This window comes from Lepisma saccharinum, chromosome 18, assembly GCF_977018435.1.
Source record: "Lepisma saccharinum chromosome 18, izLepSacc3.1, whole genome shotgun sequence".
Taxonomy (NCBI): Eukaryota; Metazoa; Arthropoda; class Insecta; order Zygentoma; family Lepismatidae; genus Lepisma; species Lepisma saccharinum.
In genome coordinates this window covers 3,659,257-3,684,035 of record NC_139246.1, presented here as the reverse complement: position 1 = coordinate 3,684,035, position 24,779 = coordinate 3,659,257, and the positions used below count along the sequence as shown (strand labels likewise).

The window sequence follows — 24,779 nt, the reverse complement described above, 5'->3', positions numbered from 1 at the left end:
TATAAAGGAAAATATATTGTCTTTGCCCCCGCCTCACCCCCCCCCCCCCAGTTTTGGCACTTTGCCCCCGCGGTTTTGGAACCCAATCGCCGCCACTGTCTTCTAGTATCGAAAAAAAGACCAGATCCAGTAAACGGTACATTCCGACTCCGGTGACAAATTAGTTTTATTTTTATTGACAAGAAAGAACTGCTCGTAATATTTCCTATTAAATAAAGTTGGGGTTGATGAAGAAGTTATCTCGGGAAGCCAGGTGATCTCTGGATACACTTCCGAGCTTTCAAGAGCTAACGTCACTCTCATCTTCAGACGTTGTTATAATTGTGTGATGAAAACTACTGGCCCCAAGATTTCATATTATGTTACTGAGAAATATTGAGAACTTGACACCGATAATATCCTTGAGAGGCATTTGTGCATGTACATTAAAGATAATAGTATATTGACAGTGCACATATTATATTAGGCAGTATAGTTTTATAGTACTATAACAATGATATAAACTAATATAAGAACATACAAAACTAATTTTATCTTTATATTCTTGTTCGATAGTACATTTGTATTGTAAAAGTACAATATTATACAGTATTATAGAACAGTATTATGTAATGTATACAATCTATTTTGTTATATAAAATTATTTAATTTCTGAAATTCGTGAACTGAGCAGAATAGAGTATATTCGAACACTCTCAACGTTTTTGTAATTATTTGATAAGAAATTGTGTAACTGGATGCTTAGAGTGTACCAAATGCTCCTTTTTGGTATGTAGTTAGCCACATTTTGGGAATGTATTGTAATTGTGAGTATCTAAGTTTGTTTTGTTTTGTGTATGAAAGTAAGTGTTTCAAGAAGGTGTAAATTTTGAAATGTTAGTTAAAAAGATGTTTCCATGTTTCGGTTTCATGTGCATTTTGCTAAAATAGACAATGCTGTTTCTTGTATTTTAAAAATCCTCTGGGATTGTATCGAGTTTTCCCAAAATTGGATGCCATATCTCAAAATGCTTTCCAATGTTTGCAAAATAGTTAGCGTATATACCATGTTGAAGCTATTTTAGAAAATTCTTAAGTAATAAAATGTGGTGTTTAGTATATTGCATAAATGATCTGCGCTGTCTTCAACTTCGCTCGAAGTTACGAGAAAAATGCCTAAAAAATACAGTCTGCTTGACTGAAGGTCTTGTCTTCTAAATATCTTGCTCTTAGTAGTAACCAGAGCATCTAATTGGCTCTAATCCTTGCATTTAGCTTAAAGGTGTAGAATGAATATAATTTGTTTCTTTTAAGATTGCAACAACCCAAGTTTTGTCGTATCAAAAGACTTATTAGTTCTGTTTATGTTCATTTGACCAAATGTTATTCGTTCATTGTATAACACCGCCTTTATGGTCAAAGTAGATTTCTAGTGTTATCACTCGTATAGGAGGGCCTGTATGTTCATATGATAATTTTCTGTGCGAGGTTGGCAACTCCGCAAAATTAAGCGAGTTGGTGACAATGGGAAAAGTTAGAGATTTTATTTTTCCCTTGGAGTTTGGTTATAAAGCAGAGGAAAGATTATTTTACTGTAAGTCTAAGTTTGTGATTTTTCAAGGCATTATGTGAGTAATCTTGTGACTATTTCTTGTTTCTAATCTGCTGCAAATAGCAGAGTTGAAATTTAAGTGAAAGATTTGCGTATGCAAGGCTTTCTAAAGTAGACATCTGAGTGGAAGTGTCTTTTAAACGTGTAGAGTATAGAGTGAAGTGTGTTAACTAGTTTCTAGTCAAATCAATTTACTGTTAATAAAACGTTAATTATGTGATATTAAGAATGTTACTTAAACCCAGCAAGACCCTTAGTGTAAAAGAGTTATCGTACTCCTAGCCGGGGACGTAGCAAGATGTCTTAAATACTGACTCCCTACCCATAAAATTTAATGATTTGGTGTTTTAAGTCCAGTTTATGCACAGTACGGCTAATCACGACTGAATTTAAAGTGGAATGCGAACCACTATGTGCCTCTACCGGGTATCGAACCCGGAACCCCTTGATTACAATGCGACGACACTACCACTGCACCATAGGAGAGGCCCATACAGTTTAAAACTTGAATCTAGCTTTACGTGCAGATACACGAATTAACGATTTTGTCAGTTCTGACTTAAGAATTTATATCTGGCAAGCACCTTTCAAGTTTCTAGGATTATACATTCGTTATTACAGCTGGATTTGATGTACTTCTGCCTGTCTCATACTGCAGGATATTGAGCATAACATTTACTGGATTGAAATGAATAATTGTGTCCGTGCGAATAATGCATCGAAGTTCCATATTTAGGAATGGACTTTATGTGTATCAGGCAGTGGCGGCGATTGGGTTCCAAATCTGTGGGGACAAGGTGCCAAAACTGAGGGGAGGGGGCAAAGGCGGTATATTTCCCTTTGTATATAAGGTTTAGCATAGTGGGGGGGGCAAGAATGGTAAAAACTGGGGGGCAACTGCCCCTCATCGACCCTCCTAATCGCCGCCACTGGCTATCAGGTGACTAAAATGTGTGGGGTAACGTTATTCAGAGATCCTGACCAATCTATATATCTTCCACGTACTACGCAGCAGAGGTGCAATTTGGCGGGGTAAGGGTAGCTCGTGCCTCCAAACTTTTCAAGTTTATTAAAATTTACAAGTACATAGTATTTTTACTATCTTCCTATAGGACCTGAAGAGCAAAGTAATGAGTAATTTTTATGATTTCGCAAATGTAACAGTTATTTAAAAAAATAGTTGTGGACGCTATTTTTATGTAATAGAAAACTTTTTGATCCTGCCCTTCCCCCAAGGTATGTCCAAAGTTACGCCCACACTACGCAACAGATGCGTAAAAAACATTATTTTCATTATCATTCAAATTCCCTTATCATTCAAATTACCTTATCGAAGGAGGTGAAGTTCGGTATGCTGATAAGATACTTGATCAGCCAGTTGAAGTCTACATCATGTCGTGTGCGTTGTTCTTCTTGAAGCATCTGATTCTCCTGCTTTCACTAACACCACAAAGTAAGTTGAATTTTTAATTAAACAGAAAATTGTATTTTCTTAATTGTAGGAATATTACAAGTAAACTTTAGACCAATGAGTAAATTGTAGGCAATACTTTTTTCAAATTCAATTGTTGTGGAAAGTAATAGAGAACCCACAGTAGAAGTTAGTTCGTTTAATCTGTTCAATGTGTCCTTCAACCACGCGCTACTTTTGTGTGGATGAGTTCAGTACAATTATGAGTCAAATTCCTACAATTTGTAGAAATTGAAACATATTAATTATTTAACACATAATACGCCATCCTTCGTGTGCGTAGTAATGGCATGAGCTGTACTAAATTTGATAAGATAAGGTGAAGCAAATAGGATAAAATTATCTCAGCTGTAAAAATTGAGTAAATACTCATGTATCTGCAGTAAACATAGGATGTACTGTACATGGTCTATTTGGTTTAGATACCAAAGCCTGAATTCAACCGCATCCAGCATGCTACAAATCTTGACCAAATGGTCGCGTACAACCTTTGATAAAACTGCTTGTCAGGTTGGACCAGCCGCGCTGAACCATCTTAACGGTGACTAAGATGAAACGGAGTACACTTGATAAGTAAACAGTTAGATAATAACTAACCACCTGATTTCTTTCGTATTTGTGTATCTTATCTTAAGAAATTTTCTTCATCTCCAGGTTACTCGCAACGATGAGGATGAATGGTGATTGGACGGAGATAATGAAGGAACAATCTGAGCGAAATTTCCATGTCTTATCCAGGATTCCAATCCAAGTCACCTCTTTACCATTTGTAAAATTTGTTCGCAAGGTATGTACGGCTGTTCTTGTATTTGATGAATATATTTATGAAATACGTAGTTAAAGGTATCGCCTGTAATGCTCCTGTCAAAGAACGGGTCCTTCAATGATTGAAAGCTATCAAATGAATATGTGATAGAGGTTGGTGTTCGCATGGAGAGACAAATGAATGGGTCAATTTGTAATTATCTGTTTGATGAAGTATTATTAATTGCAACCTTCCAAACCCTCCCGGGATGAGCGGGAGGCTGCCGGAATCGAACTGACTCTCCCGGACAAACTTTGTTACCTCCAGGAATGACGATATTTAATATTATTCTATTACTTTCTTTTCGTACGCATTTGTCTCTGTGTATCTGTACAATATATTTTTTTGTTTACTTATGACCTGCGATTGTGAAGCTGCGTCCACATAAGCGTAACAGAACACCGTTCCGTAACCGCGTAGCCTTATCACGCGTTCGTATCTGGACGGTATTGCGTATCTTGCACGCGCAACCAGAGCCCGCAACAATTATGTTACGCTCAGTTCCATGACCTGTCGGTTTTTCCGCGTCGCATCAAAGGGATCAACGCGTTCAAGTTGCAGCAAGTCTGGACGTGCATACAACAGAGACGCGTAACACTCATTCCGTGACAGACGAAGAGAAACATGGAGTGGACCCAAGAAAGTACTCTAAATTTTATTGAGTTATACAAAGAGAAAGAGATCTAATGGGATACAAAACATCCCAGGCATTTCAACAAAATTTTAAGACATGATGCGTGGGAGGAGCTGGCGTCCGAATTGAACACAACGCACTGTCACAGCCAGTCTTTTTTTGGACCGAGATTGCTTCCCAATATCTAGTATTCTGTTTTGCTACCTTAGGCCCTATCAAGCTTACCTGTTGGCGACAGGTAAAGTTTTTGTACTGCCCACTAACTGATTGAAACTTCATATCCGCCAGCAGGTTTGAACCACCATATTTAGTTCTACGTTTGTATAATTGCGTTTCCCACCAACGTCTCTGTTTTCCTTTCCTTTTCAATGCGTAATGCAGGTAAATGTACGCTGCAGCTACTTCCATGTTCGTACACACTCAACTGGTGGAACGCGGGAATGTTTCAGTTATGGACTCCGGTGCGGATTCATGCCGTAACATCGTCGCGTACATTGCCCCGTATCCATCTTGATACGCTACGCGGTTACGGAACGGTGTTCTGTTACGCTTATGTGGACGCGGGCGGCTTTACATTGTCTTGATCAAGTTGATTCAATTTTGTGTTCACAGTGGCAAGACCACAAACAGGCAACAGCTGATGTTCAGGTCATTACTCTTCCAGAAAATTTTTAATGTAAAGTGTTTGAAAGCTGTAAATAAATCTCCGGGAATTTTAATCCTTATAAATGGCAAAGCCTAATCCCTAGAGAAACAAGTAAATATCGGATGCTTCACAAATACTTGAGTCCGGGGTTCGATACCCGGTGGTTGCACAAGTGGTTCGGATCCTACTTTAAACTGTAGGTCCAGTCCCAATTAGCTTTACTGTGCATAAAGTGGACTTAAAACACCAACTCAAACCAAACAAAAAATACTTGAGAGGATGCAAAAAGATTATTGCAAGTAAAGAATTGTATTGGACTTACGTTAATGAAACCAGTCCAGAACGAACTAGGAGCTGAAACAGTTTTCTTTACACCTACAAATGTTCAATGTGTACACCATGGGTGACACGGCACACATCGACACGATAGTCTACTTCTTGCCACACTCGGAAAAACATGGACCTGTCGATAGTGTCTATCGCTGCGATGATACGCTCCCTCACGGCTACGATATCACGCGGCATCGGTGAAATGAATACCCTGTCTTTGAAACCCCACAAAAAGAAGTCACACGGTGTGTAAGGTCCGGTGATCTTGGGGACCAAAACATTGCACAAAACACTAGGAGTGATGTGGATAATTTGAATGTCGCCTAGCTGCAGAGATATGAACCCTCAGCTTAAAGAAACATACACGCACATACTGAGTCCCTCGTTCGTTCTGGACTGGTTTCATTAACGTAAGTTGAATACTTTACTTGCAATACATTTTTGTAACCACTCAATTATTTATGAAACATCCGGTATATTTCTTTACTAGTCTCAGTCTTTTTGTTATCATCTCGCTATCGTGTTTTGATTTTGCTGCTTTCACATCTTGAACTTGAATGTCTAACACGTATCTTCTTTTTAGAGAAATGTTCGTACGAAGATATATACAACGAGAATACACCTTACGTAGAGGATTACAAGTAGATTGGAGGTTGTGTCTCAAGAACAAGAATCATAAAGGACAGACAGTTTTACATCTTGCCGCCCTGGGAGGGAGCGTGCAGTGTGTTATTTTGTTGTTAAGTGCTGGAAGTGACGTAAATTCCTTGGACAACAATGCATTCACACCACTCCATGTGGCAGCTAAGAAAGGTATCAGTGAGTGTGTGAGGTTCTTGTTGGAGAATGGATCAAGATTTAACATTCGCTCTACACACGGGCTTACACCTTTGCATGTCGCAGCTTCGTTCGGACATGCAGATTGCGTTCAAGAACTTGTGCGAAAAGGAGCAGATGTCACTGCGACAGACGACGAAGGATACACGGCTCTGCATTTTGCGTGTGAGAAAGGTTGGGTACACTGTGTTAAGTTCCTGGTAAAGGTAAAGTGCATTCTCCTTAATATACCCAACAACCAAGGTGAAACTCCACTAATGCTTTCCATAATGCATGACCATAAAGACTGTGTTGCTGTTCTGATGGAGCACGGGTGCCATTTTGACTATTATCAAGTTCTTTACTGGGCTGTTGAATCGTCCGCATATGATTGCGTGAAATTGTTGATGGATTGTGGGGTTGCTGTGGAAACCGTCAACTCAAGAAGTACGACTTTACTGCACAAATCAGTTCAGTGTGCAAACGCAGGCATATTCGAATGTTTATTGGATTTCGGAGAAAATGTAAATGTTTGGGATAAGGAGGGAAATTCATCCACTCACATCTCCGTTGTCTCTGATTGTAGGGAAACGATGAACTTTTTAGTGATGTCTGGTGCTCTTCTTGAATCTATAAATAAAAAGAAGCAGACGCCATTGCATTTGGCAACTGCTATCGGGTGCAAGGAGTCTGCTCTATATCTTGTTCAAAAGGGACAATCCCTAACTTCAAAAGACAAGAATGGTTGCAATCTACTACACGTCGCATCTGAAAACAACCGCATTGATTTAGTTCAATATCTCATATATAAGGGTGTGTACACAGATGGGAAAGACATTTGTGGCAGAACACCTCTGCATTTAGCGGCATCAAAAGGATTTAGGGATTGTTGCTCCATTCTTCTATGCTATGGTGTTTTACTACATTTAAAGGATAAAGTCAAAATGTCCCCTGTACATTTGGCTGCTTGTAATGGGCACTTTTTAACTTTACTGGAAATCTTGAAGATTAACGTTTCACTTAATTCCAATGTGGATTTTGAAGAGCATTTGTCCCTGGCAACAGGGAATGGCCACTACGAGTGTTTATATTTTATTCTAGAATATTTACATTCCGATACTGTACATGTCTCTGCAAGAGATAATTATTTAGAAAATGTTGTTGAAATTGCTGCTGTGAACAATCAAATTAAGGCCATTAAAGTTTTATCAAAATACTCCAAGGCTGAAGAAATGAATAAAGCATTACGTAGCGCTGCTACGAGAGGCTCATACGATTGTATTCAGTTGCTAATAAATATTGGATGCAACGTAAACTCTACGAATAATAAAGGGGAGACTGCGTTGCATCTTGCTGCTAAGGCAGGACATGTTACATGCATTTCAGCATTAACGAAACATAATGCGAATGTACTATCCAGATCAAGGGATGGTATGACACCATTGCATCTAGCAGCCATTAAAGGCCATGTTAAATGTTGCGAGTATCTGTTACGATACAGTACACTGAGTGAATATGCGGATGACATAGGTCTCACACCGCTAGATTACGCAGCGCAAAATGGCTGGCGTCATTGCACGCACTGTCTTCTTTTACACGATTCGCGCGAGAAAAGAAAGAAAACTTTGAAGGATCCGTTACTCTACGCAGCGCGGTTTGGATTTTCTGACGTAATAGATATTTTAACAACAGACACAGGAAACATGGAGTGTAGAAATAAAGACGGTGATGCGGCCATACACATTGCAGCCGAACATGGATTCGTCGAGTTTGTGGAACTGCTCTTATCAAAAGGTGCACACGTTGACAGCAAGGGGAATTACGGCAGTAGTCCTCTGTTTCTTGCAGTTCGAAGCGGATACAAAGAATGTGCGGTTACACTGATTGATAAAGGAGCAGATGTAAACTTTGTGAACGAGAATGGGTGGACCCCGCTTCACTGGGCTTCGGACAAGGGACATTATGATTGTGTTTCCTTGCTCCTGTCCAAAGGAGCGTCGGTAGACAGCCCAGGGAAGAGAGAGAGCACGGCGTTGTTCTTAGCAGCCAGAAGTGGGCACGTGACGTGCGCGAGGTTACTCATTGAGAGTGGAGCTGACGTCAATTTTTTAAACAACCTTTCCTGGACTCCCCTTCACAAAGCATCTTGGAACGGAATGTTGGAATGTGTCAAGCTCCTGTTGTCTTCTGGTGCTAAAGTGAACAAGGAAGGGAGTGGTAAGAAAACGCCATTATTTATCACGGCAGGAGCAGGAAAGGTTCAATGCCTGAAAACTTTGATTGGGCACGGCGGAAACGTTAATCACAGGGACTACAAGAAGCAAACACCCTTGCACTTAGCAGCTGAGAACGGAGAGATGGAATGCGTGATACTTCTGCTTGAGAAGGGCGCAGAAGTGGACGCTCAGAAAATCAAGTCCGTGACTCCATTAATGCTGTCAGCTAAAGAGGGACATACCGAATGCTTGAGGCAGCTATTGCAATATGGAGCTAATGTCAATGCTGTAGATTCGTTCAAGAATACGCCTTTACATTATGCTGCGGAAGAAGGCTATAGCCAGTGTATGGAACTACTCTTGCAAAGAGGAGCAAAGGTGAACGTTAAGTCGAAATCTGGTGTCGCACCGTTACACCTGGCTGCACAGAATGGTCACATAAATTGTGTGAAGCAGTTAATATCCTGTGAGGCCAAAGTGAACGCTGTAACAGGCAAGAAAGAAACTCCGTTGCACTGCTTACTACGAGGAAAAGACAAAAATGAAAATTCTTCCGTCAAAACTGAATCACCAGGAAAGACAAGCAGGAATAACAGGACAAGTACGAAAATGAATTCACCCAGTAGCAAAGTACGAGAGAGAAAGCCCGCGAGTAATACTTGGAAAGAGGACAAACGTAGAATACGAGATTGCCTGGTAGAGCTACTGAATGCAAAGGCTGACGTTCATATTGTTGACAATGATGGGAGAACTGCTTTACATTTGGCCATGCTAAATGGGTTGGTTAATTGCGGTAAATTACTTATAGCAAAAGAGGCTGATGTTAATTGCAGAGACCAGAATAACAAAACTCCTTTGCATTGTGCAGCGGAAGGGAGTTATTCGGAGTGCATAAAAATTCTCCTTAATGCAAATGCGAGCGTGAATATTTCAGAAAATTAAGGGTAAAAACCTATACACTATGCTATTTGAAATTGTACAAATGAAACTGACAATCTCCTACAGTACGGACCTGATCTCAAAACGGAAATTATGTGCACAAATGTCTGCAGTTACACATTACAGACGAAAAGGGCTATATATAGGCGCACTCCATGTTGTCTCACTCATTTAACATGGCACTGGTGTGAATTGGAAAGGGTAAGGTTGTGACACGTTTCCCCACTATGGATCTGTAAGTTAATAACATAATCTCATGAAAAATTTGGTGAACAATGGTGCTTTAGTAAGCACGAACACAATGGAAGGTCTCACACGTTTACACTTCACGATGGGACCTGGGTGTAACACCTGAATTGAATTTTTGCTGTGTACATATGTTTGTACCAGTACATTTTACTAGAGGTAATAATTTTATTTCATAAATCAAACTATTATTCATATATATTTTAAGGATAGAATTATATTAAGTAATGTGCATATTTGAAGACCACACGAAGGTATTGTGCGTGATGTTTGTGTGAGTGTGAACATGTGTACCTTGGCAACAAGCCAATAGTTTCCAGCAGTAGACAGATCCTAGCAACGAAAATTGACGAAAAGGCATAGACGAGTTGAAGGGTGTATTTTTGGCAAAAGTGTCACTCCTTAAGAATAGGGGAAACCTTGATGTTCCGAAAATTTTAATTGGTGAAGGACCAAGTGGTACTTATTTAGGTAGCTCTGTTTATTTCAGATACTTTTTGTACGCACATTCCAATGTAAAATGCTTATTGCTGCACTTGAAATCATTTGTTAAAGAAAACAAATACATTTATAGAAGTTACAAAGAAAAAGTTTCTTAGGAACCGTGTGTATGTCATCAATTTGGTACAGTATGTTGAAAAAAAATGGCAACTATCAGGAGTTTTGGACACCAGAAAGAAAATCTGTTTATGCAAAATGGCAATGCTGTTTGTCTTTTACTTCATTATTAGTCAAATAAAACACTTGATAGTACTCTGCAACTGTTAATTTCTTTCTTAATTATTCAACATGATGTTCAACATGGCAAGCAGGCCACACTGAACGTTAATTCCATTTGCAGGTCACAATGTGGTATTTTCAATATTTTTCTAATTTTTATATGTGTATTCACACTGCATCAGTAACAAGTCATTGAATTGGGTCCACCATATTTTTGGAAGTTGATCCCACTGGTATATAATGTACAAATATGAAAACTTGCCATTTAATTTGCATGAAAAAGTTTTGTGGTTGTATTGATGAGCTGTTCCTTAAATTTGTTACAAGAACGAAAGAATATCGTGAAGATAATGAATGAACTTGATGTAACTTTTTTTTATCAAACAACACTTTCTTCAGAAAATAGAAGATACCATTGCAAACTGTGGTATTGAAATTTCTCGTTGAAGTCTCAATCTTTAATGCATGACACAACACCCCAGTATGTTGTTCACCACTTTTTTCCTATATATTTTTTTTAACTGGGGCTGTGATGATTTTCACCTGCAATGAAGCAGGTGCCGTGCTCGGAGAATTTCATTTTGGAACATTTTACAGTCAGTTTTGTTCTTTCTAAACGTGATACACGTACACAGTCCGGCACTTAAGTAATGAGACTGATTTTATGTTTTCCCAAGTGTTTTTTCTATATGTGAAGTAGCGTGTTCGTGGTCTACAACCTGGCAACAATCACAACACCCCATGAACTTGCGATGGACAATCTGGGAGTGATGCTGCCATGTCGTGATGGAGCTGTAAGTGTGTCGTTACGTAATCTCTATGGAGCAGCGAGTGAACATCAAGTTTCATGAGAAACAACCTTAAAACTGTTTGCAGGAATAAATATTTCTTGAATTCCATTATTGTGGAGCATAAAATGGAGCATTTTCTGTATGGTTCTCGTACGAAGCGACCAAGCCCAGAATAGAAGTCGCTAAATTTACCAACAGGCAAGAAAATGCAACTCCTAATGCCTATGCTGAAGGCAATATTGTGATTTTTCTTTAATAGCCAAGACATTATTCATCATGTACTTGTTCCAGTGGATGAAACTGTGGGTGTCACTATAGTGGTTCTCTCATGATATTGTAAGATAACTGTTCTATCCGATCTTAGTATTATGAATCGAGCAGTTGGTTCCTGCTCCACGATAATGCACCATGGTTGCAGTGGTTGTCTAGGTATTCCTAGCCTGAAACAAAAAGTATGTTGAATCATCCTCTCTACTCGCTTGATCTATCCCCCTTTACTATTTCATGTTCCGTCAGTGAACCTGATGCTAGAATTACGTCCTTCTGATGAACACAGGTACATCAACAGGTTGTGGCGTCGACTCTTTAAGTCATACCAAAACCAAGACTTAAAGATCGCTTCAATCGTTGGCCAACAGTGGCAATTGCTCTATTGATGCAGGAGAGATATATATTTTACTAACTAATAAACAGGAAATGTTCAAATAGTTTGTTTCCTTTTCATTTGATAACGCCCGTCCCATTACTTAAATGTTGGACTGTGTATATGTACGTAGTTTAAGATGGCCACATTAACAAATTCATTCATTAGATAGATGTTCAGTGATGGTTGAATTTAGTATTTCCAGAATGACAATTATATTAATACAATTGAACATCTGGATTTCAGACATCAAAATGCCTCCTCCATAAGAAAGTCGCATTGGCATTGCACAGGAATGTCGCTTTACTTCCAACGTTTGGCTAATTGCTAAGATGAGGATAATTCATTATTACACTATTGTAAATTGATAAAAGGATACCCATGTCCAGAGAATCACGCGTACCTAGAATTTCTGGCCGTAGGATCACAAGTCGAACATTCAACACACTCAAATCGCACAATCATTTCGATCCTAGCAAAGTTAACAAAACGTTTATCGGTTTTCTGTTATTTCATTAGTATGAGCAGTTCTTAACTTCTCATTTGCAACAACATTCTTTAAATATTTCTTGCTTTTCTGAACTCCCAACTTGCTCACTATTGCGATACTCATAATTTTTTACTAATGGAACAATAATGTGAACTGTATAGCTTACTGCAGTTATCATACATCTAACATTACATTGACATGGGTTAGGTGGCAGAGCAGCCTATACGCCGCTTAATAAAGAAATGTATTGTTATTATTATTACTATTATTAACAATGAATGAGACTGATGCATTTCATTACAAGTCCATAGTTATATCGAACTTGATAGCTAAAACGTGCATTCCGAGTTCTGACTACTTTTACCAAATGTTTTTATACGTGTCTTTAGGATAACTGGGAACAGAAAAGGATGTTTTACTCTGTGTAAATGAGCTCAGAAATATCGCAGAGATTTTTCCTTGTCGATATGAATATGATGAGTTTATAATTGAAACTTTATATAATCTTTAATGCCTACTAATAAAAATGGTAACGGTTTCTTTCATATCTTCAGAAAACCGATATTTAAATATGATGATCTTCTGTCACCTTCTTGACTAGTGTAGATGGCTGTAACATTTCTTCAAGAGTTCCCGGGTACACCCTTGGAGAGAAAGGCTGCCTCGTGTCGGTCCGCGAACCATAGGTTAAGAACCCCTAATTTATTTCACAGTATTGCAAAATGGCGACATTTTTATCTAATGGTGAATTTAACAGTTAGACACGCACGTTTCCGATAAAATTTAACTGGTGTCAATTTGTCAGGTTTTTCAAGTAATTTTATCATGATTTAACCACGCCTTTCTTGATTCTAGATAGCGATACCTTAAACGTATTGAAACAAGTTTTATTCATGGGCGCGATACTAGTTGAAAGGAATTTACTTTCAAAATTTCATAAACCTTAGTTTATTAACAATCCATAAACTTATCGTGACATCTAGTATGTATGATAAAATTCCGAGTAGATGCCCCACCAATGGCGTGCCCAGGTATTTCGAAAAGGGTGGGGGTACGTATACTTTTTGTTTTAGTAGTCCCTAATCTTGCCAATTTTTTTTTTTTTTGACAGTCTTATTTTAGAAATACTGATCCAAAGGAGGGTCCTTTGGAGTAGGTCCCTTTCGACACGGTGAGCTTATGCACTATATAAAGAGAATGATCATTCCTTCTCAACGGCGTGAACCCAAGGAGTCTCGACTCATAATGTTATGATCATATTGGATTCAGATTCCGAACTTTTACACCGCAGAAAACGGGAGAAAAAAGAATACATTGTGTGTTGTCACACTGACTCCATCTACTCTGATTGATTGATTTGATTTGTATACTTCACTTTTTGTGCCACTTTTGGCTAATTTGAGAAGATGGGTATGAGTGACGACATGATGAAATTGATGAATGGACACTCACAAACATCCATGCCCAGGTCGGGATTCGAACCTGGAACCCCTGGCGTCGTAGCGCGATGTGCTAACCACTCCGCCATGGGGGCCGGCCACCTGCTCTGATATGCACGGCCGTGTTTCACTGACCACCAATTTGAACCAAATCTTTTTCTTTTTTTGGTCCAATTCTCCAGTAGTGTACTGTCGTGCGCCCTTGACGCTTGACTTCTTGCATGGTTTGGGTGACAGCTGTGGTCATTGAAGAGCTTCAGTACGAACGTAAACCATTAGACACACACAAATCAAGAACTATCACGGAAATTGCAAAGCAAAAACTACATTTTTTTTTATTTTAAATCTTCCAAAATCTCATTGACACCCTCTGTTCACCCTCTCCCATATTTACTTCCAGTAAAGGGTTCGTGTGGCGTGTCATTTCGTCGTGTCACGTGTTGCTATCGCTTGCGACTTGGTCTGAAATCCCTTATGGTTTCAGTTTGGGAATTTAGCTAAACTCTCTTAAGAGTATTTGAGAATTAAATCCTTAGAAAAATATTTGGATATAAAAGGGATGAGGAGACATGTGAGTGGAGAAGGTTACATAATTTAGAACTGCATAATTTGTATTCATGTCCAAAGAAGAGAAGATTCTTTTTGGGAAACCTGATGGTAAGAGACCGGTAAGAAGGCCAAGAAGAAGATGGAGGAATAACGTTGAGATGGACCTAAAGGATTGAAAATATTGGATTGATTTTGTCCAGGAGATAGACAGATGGAAGGCTTGTGTTTCGGCAGCCATAAACCTTCGGGTTTAAGAAGGTTAGAGAGTTAGTTAGTGTCTTATCATAACCTTAACTTAGAAATTCTTCACAGGTTGTATTGTCCATTTGAGACTGCAATGAATAACCTCGTAATCTTATCTGTATTCGAAGTCAAGAGATAAACTAGACGCAAATGGCGTTCTTTCTCCCAGAGTGCTGTTCGGTCCTTCTTACGAATTCATATAAGTGTCCTTTTATTCAAATTTTAAGGTGAGTATCATATTTAAAGTAAACGTTCATCATACAGAAGACCTAACTTATAAGTAACAATGCAGAAAAATGTCTCAAATAGCAGAAATTAGTCTTAGTTTGCTCTAACTGTCAACTTCTATACCCACGTCACGTCAAATGTTTTCATGTACAATTGGATCATAGTTTGTTTCACTTATCAGAATCAGAAAGTCACCTTCAGATACAAAGTCGTGTAAGTTGCTAACATTACGTGAAATTTCTTACGGGAGCCTTTTCTTTAAATTCTTCAACTTGCCATTGACTTCTCGTTTGGAAGAAATTTCTCGGAACTACAGAATTATAAATGTTAGGTAAAAAACGTAGGCTTCACCAGGACTTAACCTCATCTTGCAATTCTAGCTTAAATGTCTACGTAATACAGTGCCCTGGGGGGAGGGGGGGCAAACATCTTCTATACAGGGGGATAAACAACACTTGCTCAAGGAAGGCGTTCCTTAGATTGACACGCACCTTCAGACTTGAGTGTAAATGTCCTATGTTAGCTAATTTCTCATCATCGGACTTCTCAGGTTTTGCTTAACACGGAAGGAACCACAACTACTTTGATTACACTAACCTCTACGCGTGCAGAGAAATATGTGTTTCACTATCACAAGTAACAAAATTCAGATATGTTTTCAATTTTTATCTTCCTCGATCTTAAGAAACCTACACACTTCCACAAATATTAAGATTTATCGGGTCGGGTACCCTATTCTAAACCCTCGAACTTTCAATTATTTTTTTCCTTTATGAAGATTATGTGATCCTAATTGTGAATAAAAAAAATGGAGCGCGGAGAGAAGTATTTACGACTGTACAGCCGTTTAAAGTTGAAATTTTGCCGTTTGAAATTGTTGTGTCCAAATTTCCCACCGATTCCGGGCTCCGCCCCTGGGGTAACTGACTTACCGCCTCCTACCGCTACCGCGGCCCCGCCTTTATCTACAGAGTCCCTTTTAAAGACATGTTAGAAATTGGCCGGAGTCACCTGCCCCAACACTATTTCTCACTGTTTTCGGCATTGACACATGAAGATACCAAAAATGAAGGCTACAATTAAACCTAAGAAGGTAACTTACCTCTTTTTGCCAAGGCCAGGCACTGAATTGCGGGTCGAAGTTATATTTGTAAGTCCAAAAATGAAGTAACTCCTACGTCGAAAGTCCTTGTTGTCCTTTTCCACAGAATACCACCCTCCACTCCCTTCCCATCATAAAAAAAAGAAGTCGCAAATTAACCCACCCAACAAGTCATTTAGAAAATACAACCCTCCCCTTTACGGCCTGCAGTTGCCAAAAATAAATAATTAATTCGAATTTCTGAAGTCGCATAAATGAAAAAATCCAATGTCTGAAATGTCCAACCCGCCAATATATCACACAAATAACATATCGCAATCGCAAATGTTCCCATTGCACAAGTCAATCATAAGAAGAAAAAGGAAAAAAAATCAGACGTGGGCCTGTGACATGAATCCATGATCCAAAATCTTCAGACTTGCGCCTGTGACATGAATCCATCATCAGCCATCATACAAGCTCTGAAAAACCTTTTTGACGTTACACAAGGAATTTTAATTTTTTTTAAAAAAAAACGTAAGTTTCGTGTTGAAAACACTGTTTGTTATGAGGAACCAAATATTTTCACGAAAATATTTTAAATGTGCCTGAAATCGAGGGTGTAGAAAGGGGTACCGGAGCCGATTTATCAACGTTAATCGCATAAAAACACTGAAAAATACTTAATATGTAACTTTCTAATTGTTACATTCAATATTACTACTTTTTGCCATCAACCAATATCTTCATTATCACATGTTGTTGTCTTTCAATCTTCTAGCTTCTCACATTTTTCTTAGAGGTTAACATGAAGATTGGTCGTCAACCACAAATGTTCAGAAATGCGTCATAATGTCAGGATTATTGACAAAGCCGTTGCAAGGTTCATAGATGAGGCATTCATTTGCAGGTTGCGATTAGGAGAACAAGACAAAAGGCAACACTTTAAAAAAAAACGAAAACAATAATTAATTGACAACTAACATAAGCCTGCAAGAGTAACTGGCACTGATTGGTTCATTGATTTGCTTTATTTTACTCCGCTTTTCTACAACTTTTGGTTAATCGCGAAGACGAGGATGAGTGGTAATATGATGAAATTCATGAAACAACATTTACAAATAACATCCATGCCGGGAATTGAACCTAGAAACTCTGGCTGTGCTAAACAGTCCGCAACGCATGTCGGCTCGACATTGAAAGCCAACAACAGAATATATATCACAATGTTTTTTTTCTTTTTATTCCCCAGAATGCCAACCCAGTAGCCATGTACTAATACGTGGGCCCCTATCAAAACTAATGTTTTATTTTGAATTAATTTAAGAGGAAATAACATTTACTTTACTTTTTATGGAAAATTTCACAACTCCTTTTCCATGGGGCAAGTGTCCTTCCAACCATCTGCTGGATTTCCCCATGATACTTTTTACTACGTAAGAAGGTACGAAATTTTAATCGTATGTTAGAGGAAGAAGAGTTTCTTTTTCCATCCATTGCAGAATTGCAAGTGCCAATGTGCTTGTGCCAACATATCTCTTCCTCTCTGCGCTCATAATTTCAATATTTCCGGTTGTGTCGCATCATAGTACAAAGTGATCTTCTCTTCATTTTAGTCTCAATGCTTGTTTAAATCTAAATTCTAATTCGGTAATTAATTTTTACAAATCTAAGGATAACTGGATAACCTAAAAGATGTTGAAACTATCCTTCAGACATACAAGGATAATGTATGTCAACTGGATACTCCTTTTAGGTATATGGAAAATAATAAGCCTTTGAAAAGGTAATGCTCTCCCCTGCACATTCCACATTATGTGAAAGTAAGGTTCCACATATTATTGGGCTTGTTCTCAGGTCCGGATTAAGGAGGGTACTATTGATGCTGCAGCATTAGGCCCATTCCTGAAATAGGCCCAGATGAAAACAGACGAGAATTTTCCGAAAGCTGAACAGTTTTCTTTTGCTATATTAACCTGAAAATGAATCTTAGAATGAAATTTGGAGCCCCAATTTCGGACGCCTAGACACAACGTTACTTATTATACAGTTACTATTATTCTTTGCGCTGTCACGTAACTATAACGTCATTGTATTTATTGTTCACCGAAGATTTCAAGCATCAGGCGCTGCTTGTTCTCACAGTTGTTCCAAGTTACCGATGAATTAAAAGTATGGGAGAGACGATTTAGGTCCACTCCTAGAAGCGAACCAGGATATATTTATAGATTTAAATAACCTGACATTAACGCTAAATCATGCACGTATATCACGCATGCATTAAAATTATAGAATTTGAAAAAAATACATGTAAAGGAAAATGTAAGGTTGCAGATAATAATATGGGAGTGCTGGGGTTAATTGTTATAATGTTGAAAGAGGTTTTAATAAATATCGGCTATCGACGTAGCAATATTATATATCTTGTATATCAGCTATTCAATGTGAAAGTGGGCAAACAAGGTTAACTTTATTTATATTGAGAGTACCAATTATATGAAAATAAAGGGAAAACTATGCAGAATTTAGAATTAGCATTGTTCCATAATCCTACACAGTAAATAATGTGCACGATGTCACACTCGTCACAAAATTTGTCACACCCGTCACAGGTCAAAAATGTTTACAAAAAAGTAGGTAGTGATATTTTTAGAAACTGAAAGCATCTAAATGTCGAGTAAGGTTTGCTTTGTGAAAATAAAATTAAATTGTTCCAGTAAACCCATATATTTCACAGAGTTTTCTGAAAGACTGAGGAAGGTCCTAAAGTCAAGTCTCGGAAGTGTCACATCTGTCACAATTAGAAAAATGTATTTTCTGTAGCTGAAAATTGAGATGGAGGAGGAATATTATGAAATAAATTAACTTTCATGATGGAAAATGAAATTACATGAATTGATACAGTAACATATTTGAAGGTGCTAAAAAAATCATTTAATAATGAATTTGTATAAATATCACACCCTTCACAATAGAATTGCCCATACGTTTTTCATTCGTTCAGAACAAATTCATTATTTTTTCTGTGTATGTACTTCTGCAAATGAAAATTGATTTTATATTGTAGATATGTTCCTTTTGGATTTCTAATTGAAACATTTCCAATAATGTAAAATCTTCTTTTCCGTTTTAGTTCAATGGATATTTAAAGAAACCTCAGCAGAATGAAGATTTATTGGATTCTCATAGTTTCTTGCCTTCACATAGTGGCCTTGAAAAGTGAAAGGGATGTTTCTCTGTGTACACTGTGTCAGTGCTACAGCAGTAAAAGAATGCAAGCAAATTGTACCCACAAAGGACTCACCAACATACCGCAGGATATTTTCAGAACGGGTACAGAAGTTCTGGACGTATCGCATAATAACATATCCGTATTATATGACAATGGACTTGAAAACTTTCCTAATCTGCTATCATTATATATTTCCACAAGTCACTTAAAACTAATAGAGTCTAATGTGTTTACAAACTTAGTGAATTTGTCCGACGTAGATCTTACTTTAAATGGACTACAATATATCTCTCCAACATTGTTCGTTAATAACACATCGTTAAAAAAGCTCTATTTGAGTGGAAATCATAATCTTAGTTTTCAAGAAGATGGTCCTTTTCTAATCTCAGAATCACTAGAAGTGCTTAGGCTAAGAAACTGTGGTATAAATCATATCCCTGCCGTAGCATTCAGTAAGTTGAAGAGGTTAGAGTCACTTGATATCACTGGTAACCAACTCCAAACTTTGCAGACGACTGTGCTGATTCCACTAACCAGTTTGAGGAAGCTGGAATTGATTGGCAATCCCTGGTCATGCAGTTGTGATCTTAGCGATGTGCGTATGCTGTACTTGTCCCAGTCCATGAAGAGCAACCATTATGAAGTCAGTTGTCTTCAAACAGATGGTACAAAACTTAAGTGGATCTTAGAAAGTTCGTTAACATGTGCAAAAAATGACACTACGTTTACATTACCAAAACAATCACAAACAAGCGTGACAGATACCCATAATGCAGTGTATACTGAAGACGTCACAGCGACATCGTCCATTGGCATCACACAATCCGAATTCTACCCTGTTGGCGTTCACATTCCACAAACAAAAGGACAAGAACATATTTTAGCAAGCAATGGATTTCTGTGGACCACGCTCTGCATAATGTTGACTGTTCTCATTGTTGTCGTTATCCTTATCTTATTGGTTACTTTCGGTAAGTGCAAGGGGCTAAATGAGGAACACAAATGTTATTGTCAGTTGTTTATAAGGAATATTTGTTCTCGTTTTAACATTAAATTTTATTCCCCGGTCAATCAAGCGCAACAAAGTATTAATATGGTTGGGCTGCATAGACCACATGGTGTAGATGTCATAGTGCACGAAGAGGTCAACACTTCGACTGGCCATGGAACAAGGCCGTTACCTGAAATTAACACTGTAACCGAGGATTCTGAAGGCTATCTCGTACCCAAAGCCTGCAACACTTTACTCGAAAGTAATTCAAGTTCAAATACATTTTCTCAGCGTGAAGACTACGATAAATCTGCATACAGCCAGTATGTAAATCACTTTTATGAGGAAATTACATAAATCAAAACCCAAAACTGTCGCAATGACTTGATTTCTTAATCACGTTTGTCATTTGACTAAGAAGCAAAATGGAGATTATCACACATTTTCCATGAACTGTGCTTCCGATGTGCCAAAAAATCAAGGTGTCGAGTTATGATGGTAGTCGATATCCGAAAGAGAAGTCCCCGTACCTCTATACTTGCATGTATCCTGTTTCGACCATGTTGAGAACTGGCCGATTTCTTGGGAATTATTTCGTTTTCGCGGTTGGCAACCCTGCTCTGAAGGTCACATGGAACGCTCGCTCGAAATCGTGTGTCAGTTGTTGCGCCATGGCCGTTGTGAGCGAACATAGTTATAGTGCTAAGGAACGGCTAGTGACGTGTGTGGATGTGCACGAACAATGTACTGTTACGTAATGCAAAGTTCACAAGTATGTTATGATGTAAATATATAGATGTACATGCTACAATAAATAAATATGTTGAATATATTTAGGGGTAGTGTGTACTATGTAATATAATCTAGAGGAACGGGGAAGTTTGATAACAAAGTGTATTAGCACTATTAGTATAGTAATAATAACGCGTGTCCACAATGAGACTCCAACATTTTGAAAGTCTATAACTTTTTCATTTTAGATTGTACAGCTGTGATTCCGGAAGCAGCAGAAGCAGAAACTCAAAAAGTTTATGTGGTAACGTTTTAGTGCGCGGAATAGCCGTAGTGGCGCTGCAACAATCGATTGTTTGAATATGGAGATTCCAAATGAGCGTGCACAGGTTCATTCGAAAGGAGTCCACAGAAGTCACTAAGACAAGCAGTGAAGAACTGTGTGAACTGTCGACCGTTTCATACCAAGTTCTCTTGCTGCTTGTCTTACTGACGTCTGTGGAGACTCCTTTCGAATGACCTCCGCATATTTTCTGCAACCTGTTCCTGGATTATGGGTTTACCACCACCCTTTCAAAACATTGCCGGTCGCCAAAAACTGATCACACCACTTCTTTATAGTCTTGAATGTCAGAGGATCATTATTGCACACACGACGAAAGTTTCGTTGCACTTGAATAAGTGATTTCGTTTCTGCATACCACCACACAGCCTGTGCACGCTCATTTGGAATCTCCATTTTCAAACAATCGATTGTTGCAGCGCCACTACGACTATTCCGCGCACTAAAACGTTACCACATAAACTTTTTGAGTTTCTGCTTCTGCTGCTTCCGGAATCACAGCTGTACAATCTGAAATGAAAAAGTTATAGACTTTCAAAATGTTGGAGTCTCATTGTGGACACGCTGTATATTAATTGTTAAGGTTACAATACTCATTCCTTTTGAGTTTATTCCGGACAAATTACAACTTCTTCATAGAATTTATTCAATTTTAATAAATGTCGTCATGGTAATTATTTCATTATATTACTAGAGTGCTGTTTAGGATGAGAGGGATGAGTATTATAGTTGCTTATGTAGGGGTAGTGTAGGAAGAAAACTGACAGTTTATCAAGTAATTTGCTACTTATATCATTATAACTGTACATTTTATTCAATTTTTGTTATGTTTTTAACGAATGGATGACCAAAGACACGAATGAAACGTCACGATACATGATATAGGAGATTGGGGAACGTGTAGCACATGTGAGAGAATTGAAGACTAAAAGTGGTAAACGTTGTAAGTGCCAAAAGCGAAAGTGTTGGGAAATCGCATCGTTCCGCACATCTGCCCGTAAGAACGTGCACACTAGTGACCTCTCTACATTTCACATGCACCACATTATAAAGTATGACACATTTCACAGTTTAACGTGGAAAACGGTGTTTGAATTATTGTGGCAATTACAGCGTTTACCAATTTTAGTCTTCAATTACATAGGGATAATAAAGTAAATACAAGAATGATAACTGGTGACAATAATGCAATACAAACACAGAAAATCAATTTTTATTTAGGTAATATAATTTAATGTTACTGAGTGTGGAGTACAGCAGTGGCGAGATACCGAACTACGTCCAATATTTCTACAATTAATTCACTAGAGATCATTATTTATGTTACCTATTAGATTTGTCATCAGTCTACCACCGTTGCTACAATTTACGGATAGCAGGAAATCTCTCTGGTCTTATATTTAGGAACCTTATAAACAATTGCTCTTTTCATAAGATTTCTACAAAATGTTACCTACACTATGTGAAGCGTTAGAAGACCTACTGTTCAATTTGCAAATAGCCTTAGACATGTCTTCAAAAATTACTGGAATGTTAATATACTTAACATACGTATGGATCTTACCATTTACAAAAAATATATTCAAAATCATTGACACGCTGCTTTTATGTCAATTGCTATTATCCTCGTATCTTCGAGGAATCGCGATTAGATCTAGATAAAATTAAAGCTCACAATGTGACACGAGCTGGGATTCGAACCCATAATTCTAGGTTTTGATATCATGTGTCGATGCTGGTCATTCCCGAAACTGGGAAAATATCGAAAATCAAATACCAAGGCTCTTCTAATTAAACTATTCACAATAAGTAATTTCATACTATGGAATTTACCTCGATATGTTCTGTTACCAGCAGGGGTGCTGCCCATGATTTTCGAAAGGGTTTTTCATTAATCATCTCTTATTTTACCATATTTTCCTTTCTTTGAACATTCGTTATTTTAAAGAATACTGAACCAAAAGGGTTATGCCCACCACCAACCCCCTTTGGGCACACCATGGTCAATGGGTACGGAATTGGACATCGGCATATTCTCTAGTTTAGTGGTTAATTTTTTTTCAACCTACTATTGAAGATAAATGACATAATCGCATAATTTTAATTTACATGGATTGTATATACAAATTTTTATGTTTGTAAAGTAAGTTTCTTAAATAGCCAAATTGAGGCAACTATTTTAATATGTATTTTATTTAATTATGTATTAATATTTATTTTAATATACATTTTATACTATGTTGTGTGTATAACTTCCCATACTGAAATTTGAAGCATACTCATCAAGTTTCAACTTATATACAAATTTTTATGTTTGTAAAGTAAGTTTCTTAAATGGCCAAATTGAGGCAACTATTTTGATATGTATTTTATTTAATTATGTATTAATATTTATTTTAATATATATTTTATACTACGTTGTGTGTATAACTTCCCATACTGAAATTTGAAGCATACTCATCAAGTTTCCAGTTTATATTTATAAATTATCCAAGGTTCCAAATGAGATAAATGTTTGCAAGTACGAAACTTATCTTTATCACTGACATATTTCATGATATGCCAAGAGTGTTTAATCAATATTGAGATTAACAAATATAAGATTAAGCACGTCCGTTTACGCAAGAGTTATTCTTGTCTGTTATCTGAGAGCATATTAATATATCACAGTATCAAAGGGTTTCTTCCAAATAAGGTGAAGGGTCGAAATAGTTCTAGTGCAGACGCAACTAGAACTATTCAACTAATCGCCAATTTCTGCTTACCGGAAACTTGAGACTTACTAAAGCTAATTTTGTTGTATAATCCTGGAAGCTTTCCTGGAGGCGAATATTGAAGAGGTTTTCTCGGGCAATCAAAACCTCTTCAATCTTGTGGTAACCTTACGATAAGATATGTATTCACAGACAAGAACATACCCGTCGAAATCAAGACGAGTACATATGCGTGATTCAATCGGTATAGTGGCAATTCATTTGTTGAGAAGCAGTGACGTTACATTTGTTTTAGTGGGGTTTAGAAACTTACAAACGCATTAACTTGTCTGTTACAATAAAATTATAAGATAATATCAGAAACCAAAAGAACATTGTATCAGATAATAAAAGTAAACAAAATATTCGTTAAGATTAGGGCTGAGCCGATACCGATGTTTCGGTATCGCCCGATACCAGCGGTATTGGCATCGGTGAGTATCAGTTGATTTTCTTTTTCCGATACCAAAGATTTTCAGTGGCTAGAAGAACGGGCAAAGGCAACAGCTCGTCTCAACATTTGTCATTTTTAAAAGTTCGTTCAACCTTCCTTGTGACAGATTGGGAGACCAGCACAGGAAGTTCCATAGATTTGGTCTGGAAGCTGGAACATCGTCCTGCCGGGGTGCTGGATTTCCCGGTTGAGGTTCCGGAAGAAATGCTGGCCTCCGGTGGTTCCGGGATGACATGAACATCGGTTAGGGTTTTGCAGAGAGAGAAGTTAGTATAAAAAAGAAACTGTTCAGACATGAGGGGGTCTCTATCATATCGATATATTGGGTTGGTGTGAATGAAATGTCCGCTTTGGCGTCTGGTGGGAAACTTACCTCAACAACACAACACAGGGATT

At 37.9% G+C, this 24,779-nt stretch overlaps 3 protein-coding genes across 3 annotated transcripts in view; all 3 read left to right on the top strand.

Annotated features, from left to right (window-relative positions):
* The first annotated feature begins 2,980 nt into the window (after positions 1 to 2,980).
* On the top strand, positions 2,981 to 7,755 carry LOC146002633 (uncharacterized). Its single transcript, XM_083140595.1, has 4 exons — positions 2,981 to 3,044; positions 3,717 to 3,849; positions 6,061 to 7,603; positions 7,714 to 7,755. The coding sequence occupies exons 3-4, from the start codon at positions 6,065 to 6,067 to the stop codon at positions 7,753 to 7,755; spliced, it is 1,581 nt and encodes a 526-aa protein (XP_082996721.1). The 5' UTR covers positions 2,981 to 3,044; positions 3,717 to 3,849; positions 6,061 to 6,064.
* Positions 7,756 to 7,848: 93 nt separating this feature from the next.
* LOC146002632 (uncharacterized) overlaps positions 7,849 to 24,779 on the top strand; it is a 30,747-nt gene continuing 13,816 nt past the window's right edge. The window contains exons 1-2 of the mRNA XM_083140594.1: positions 7,849 to 9,448; positions 17,131 to 17,150. Of these exons, the coding sequence (XP_082996720.1) occupies positions 7,997 to 9,448; positions 17,131 to 17,150 (1,472 nt within the window). The 5' untranslated portion in view covers positions 7,849 to 7,996. The remainder of the gene's footprint in view (positions 9,449 to 17,130; positions 17,151 to 24,779) is intronic.
* LOC146002334 (uncharacterized) lies at positions 14,732 to 20,794 on the top strand. Its single transcript, XM_083140062.1, has 2 exons — positions 14,732 to 14,796; positions 19,012 to 20,794. The coding sequence occupies exon 2, from the start codon at positions 19,043 to 19,045 to the stop codon at positions 20,456 to 20,458; it is 1,416 nt and encodes a 471-aa protein (XP_082996188.1). The 5' UTR covers positions 14,732 to 14,796; positions 19,012 to 19,042; the 3' UTR covers positions 20,459 to 20,794.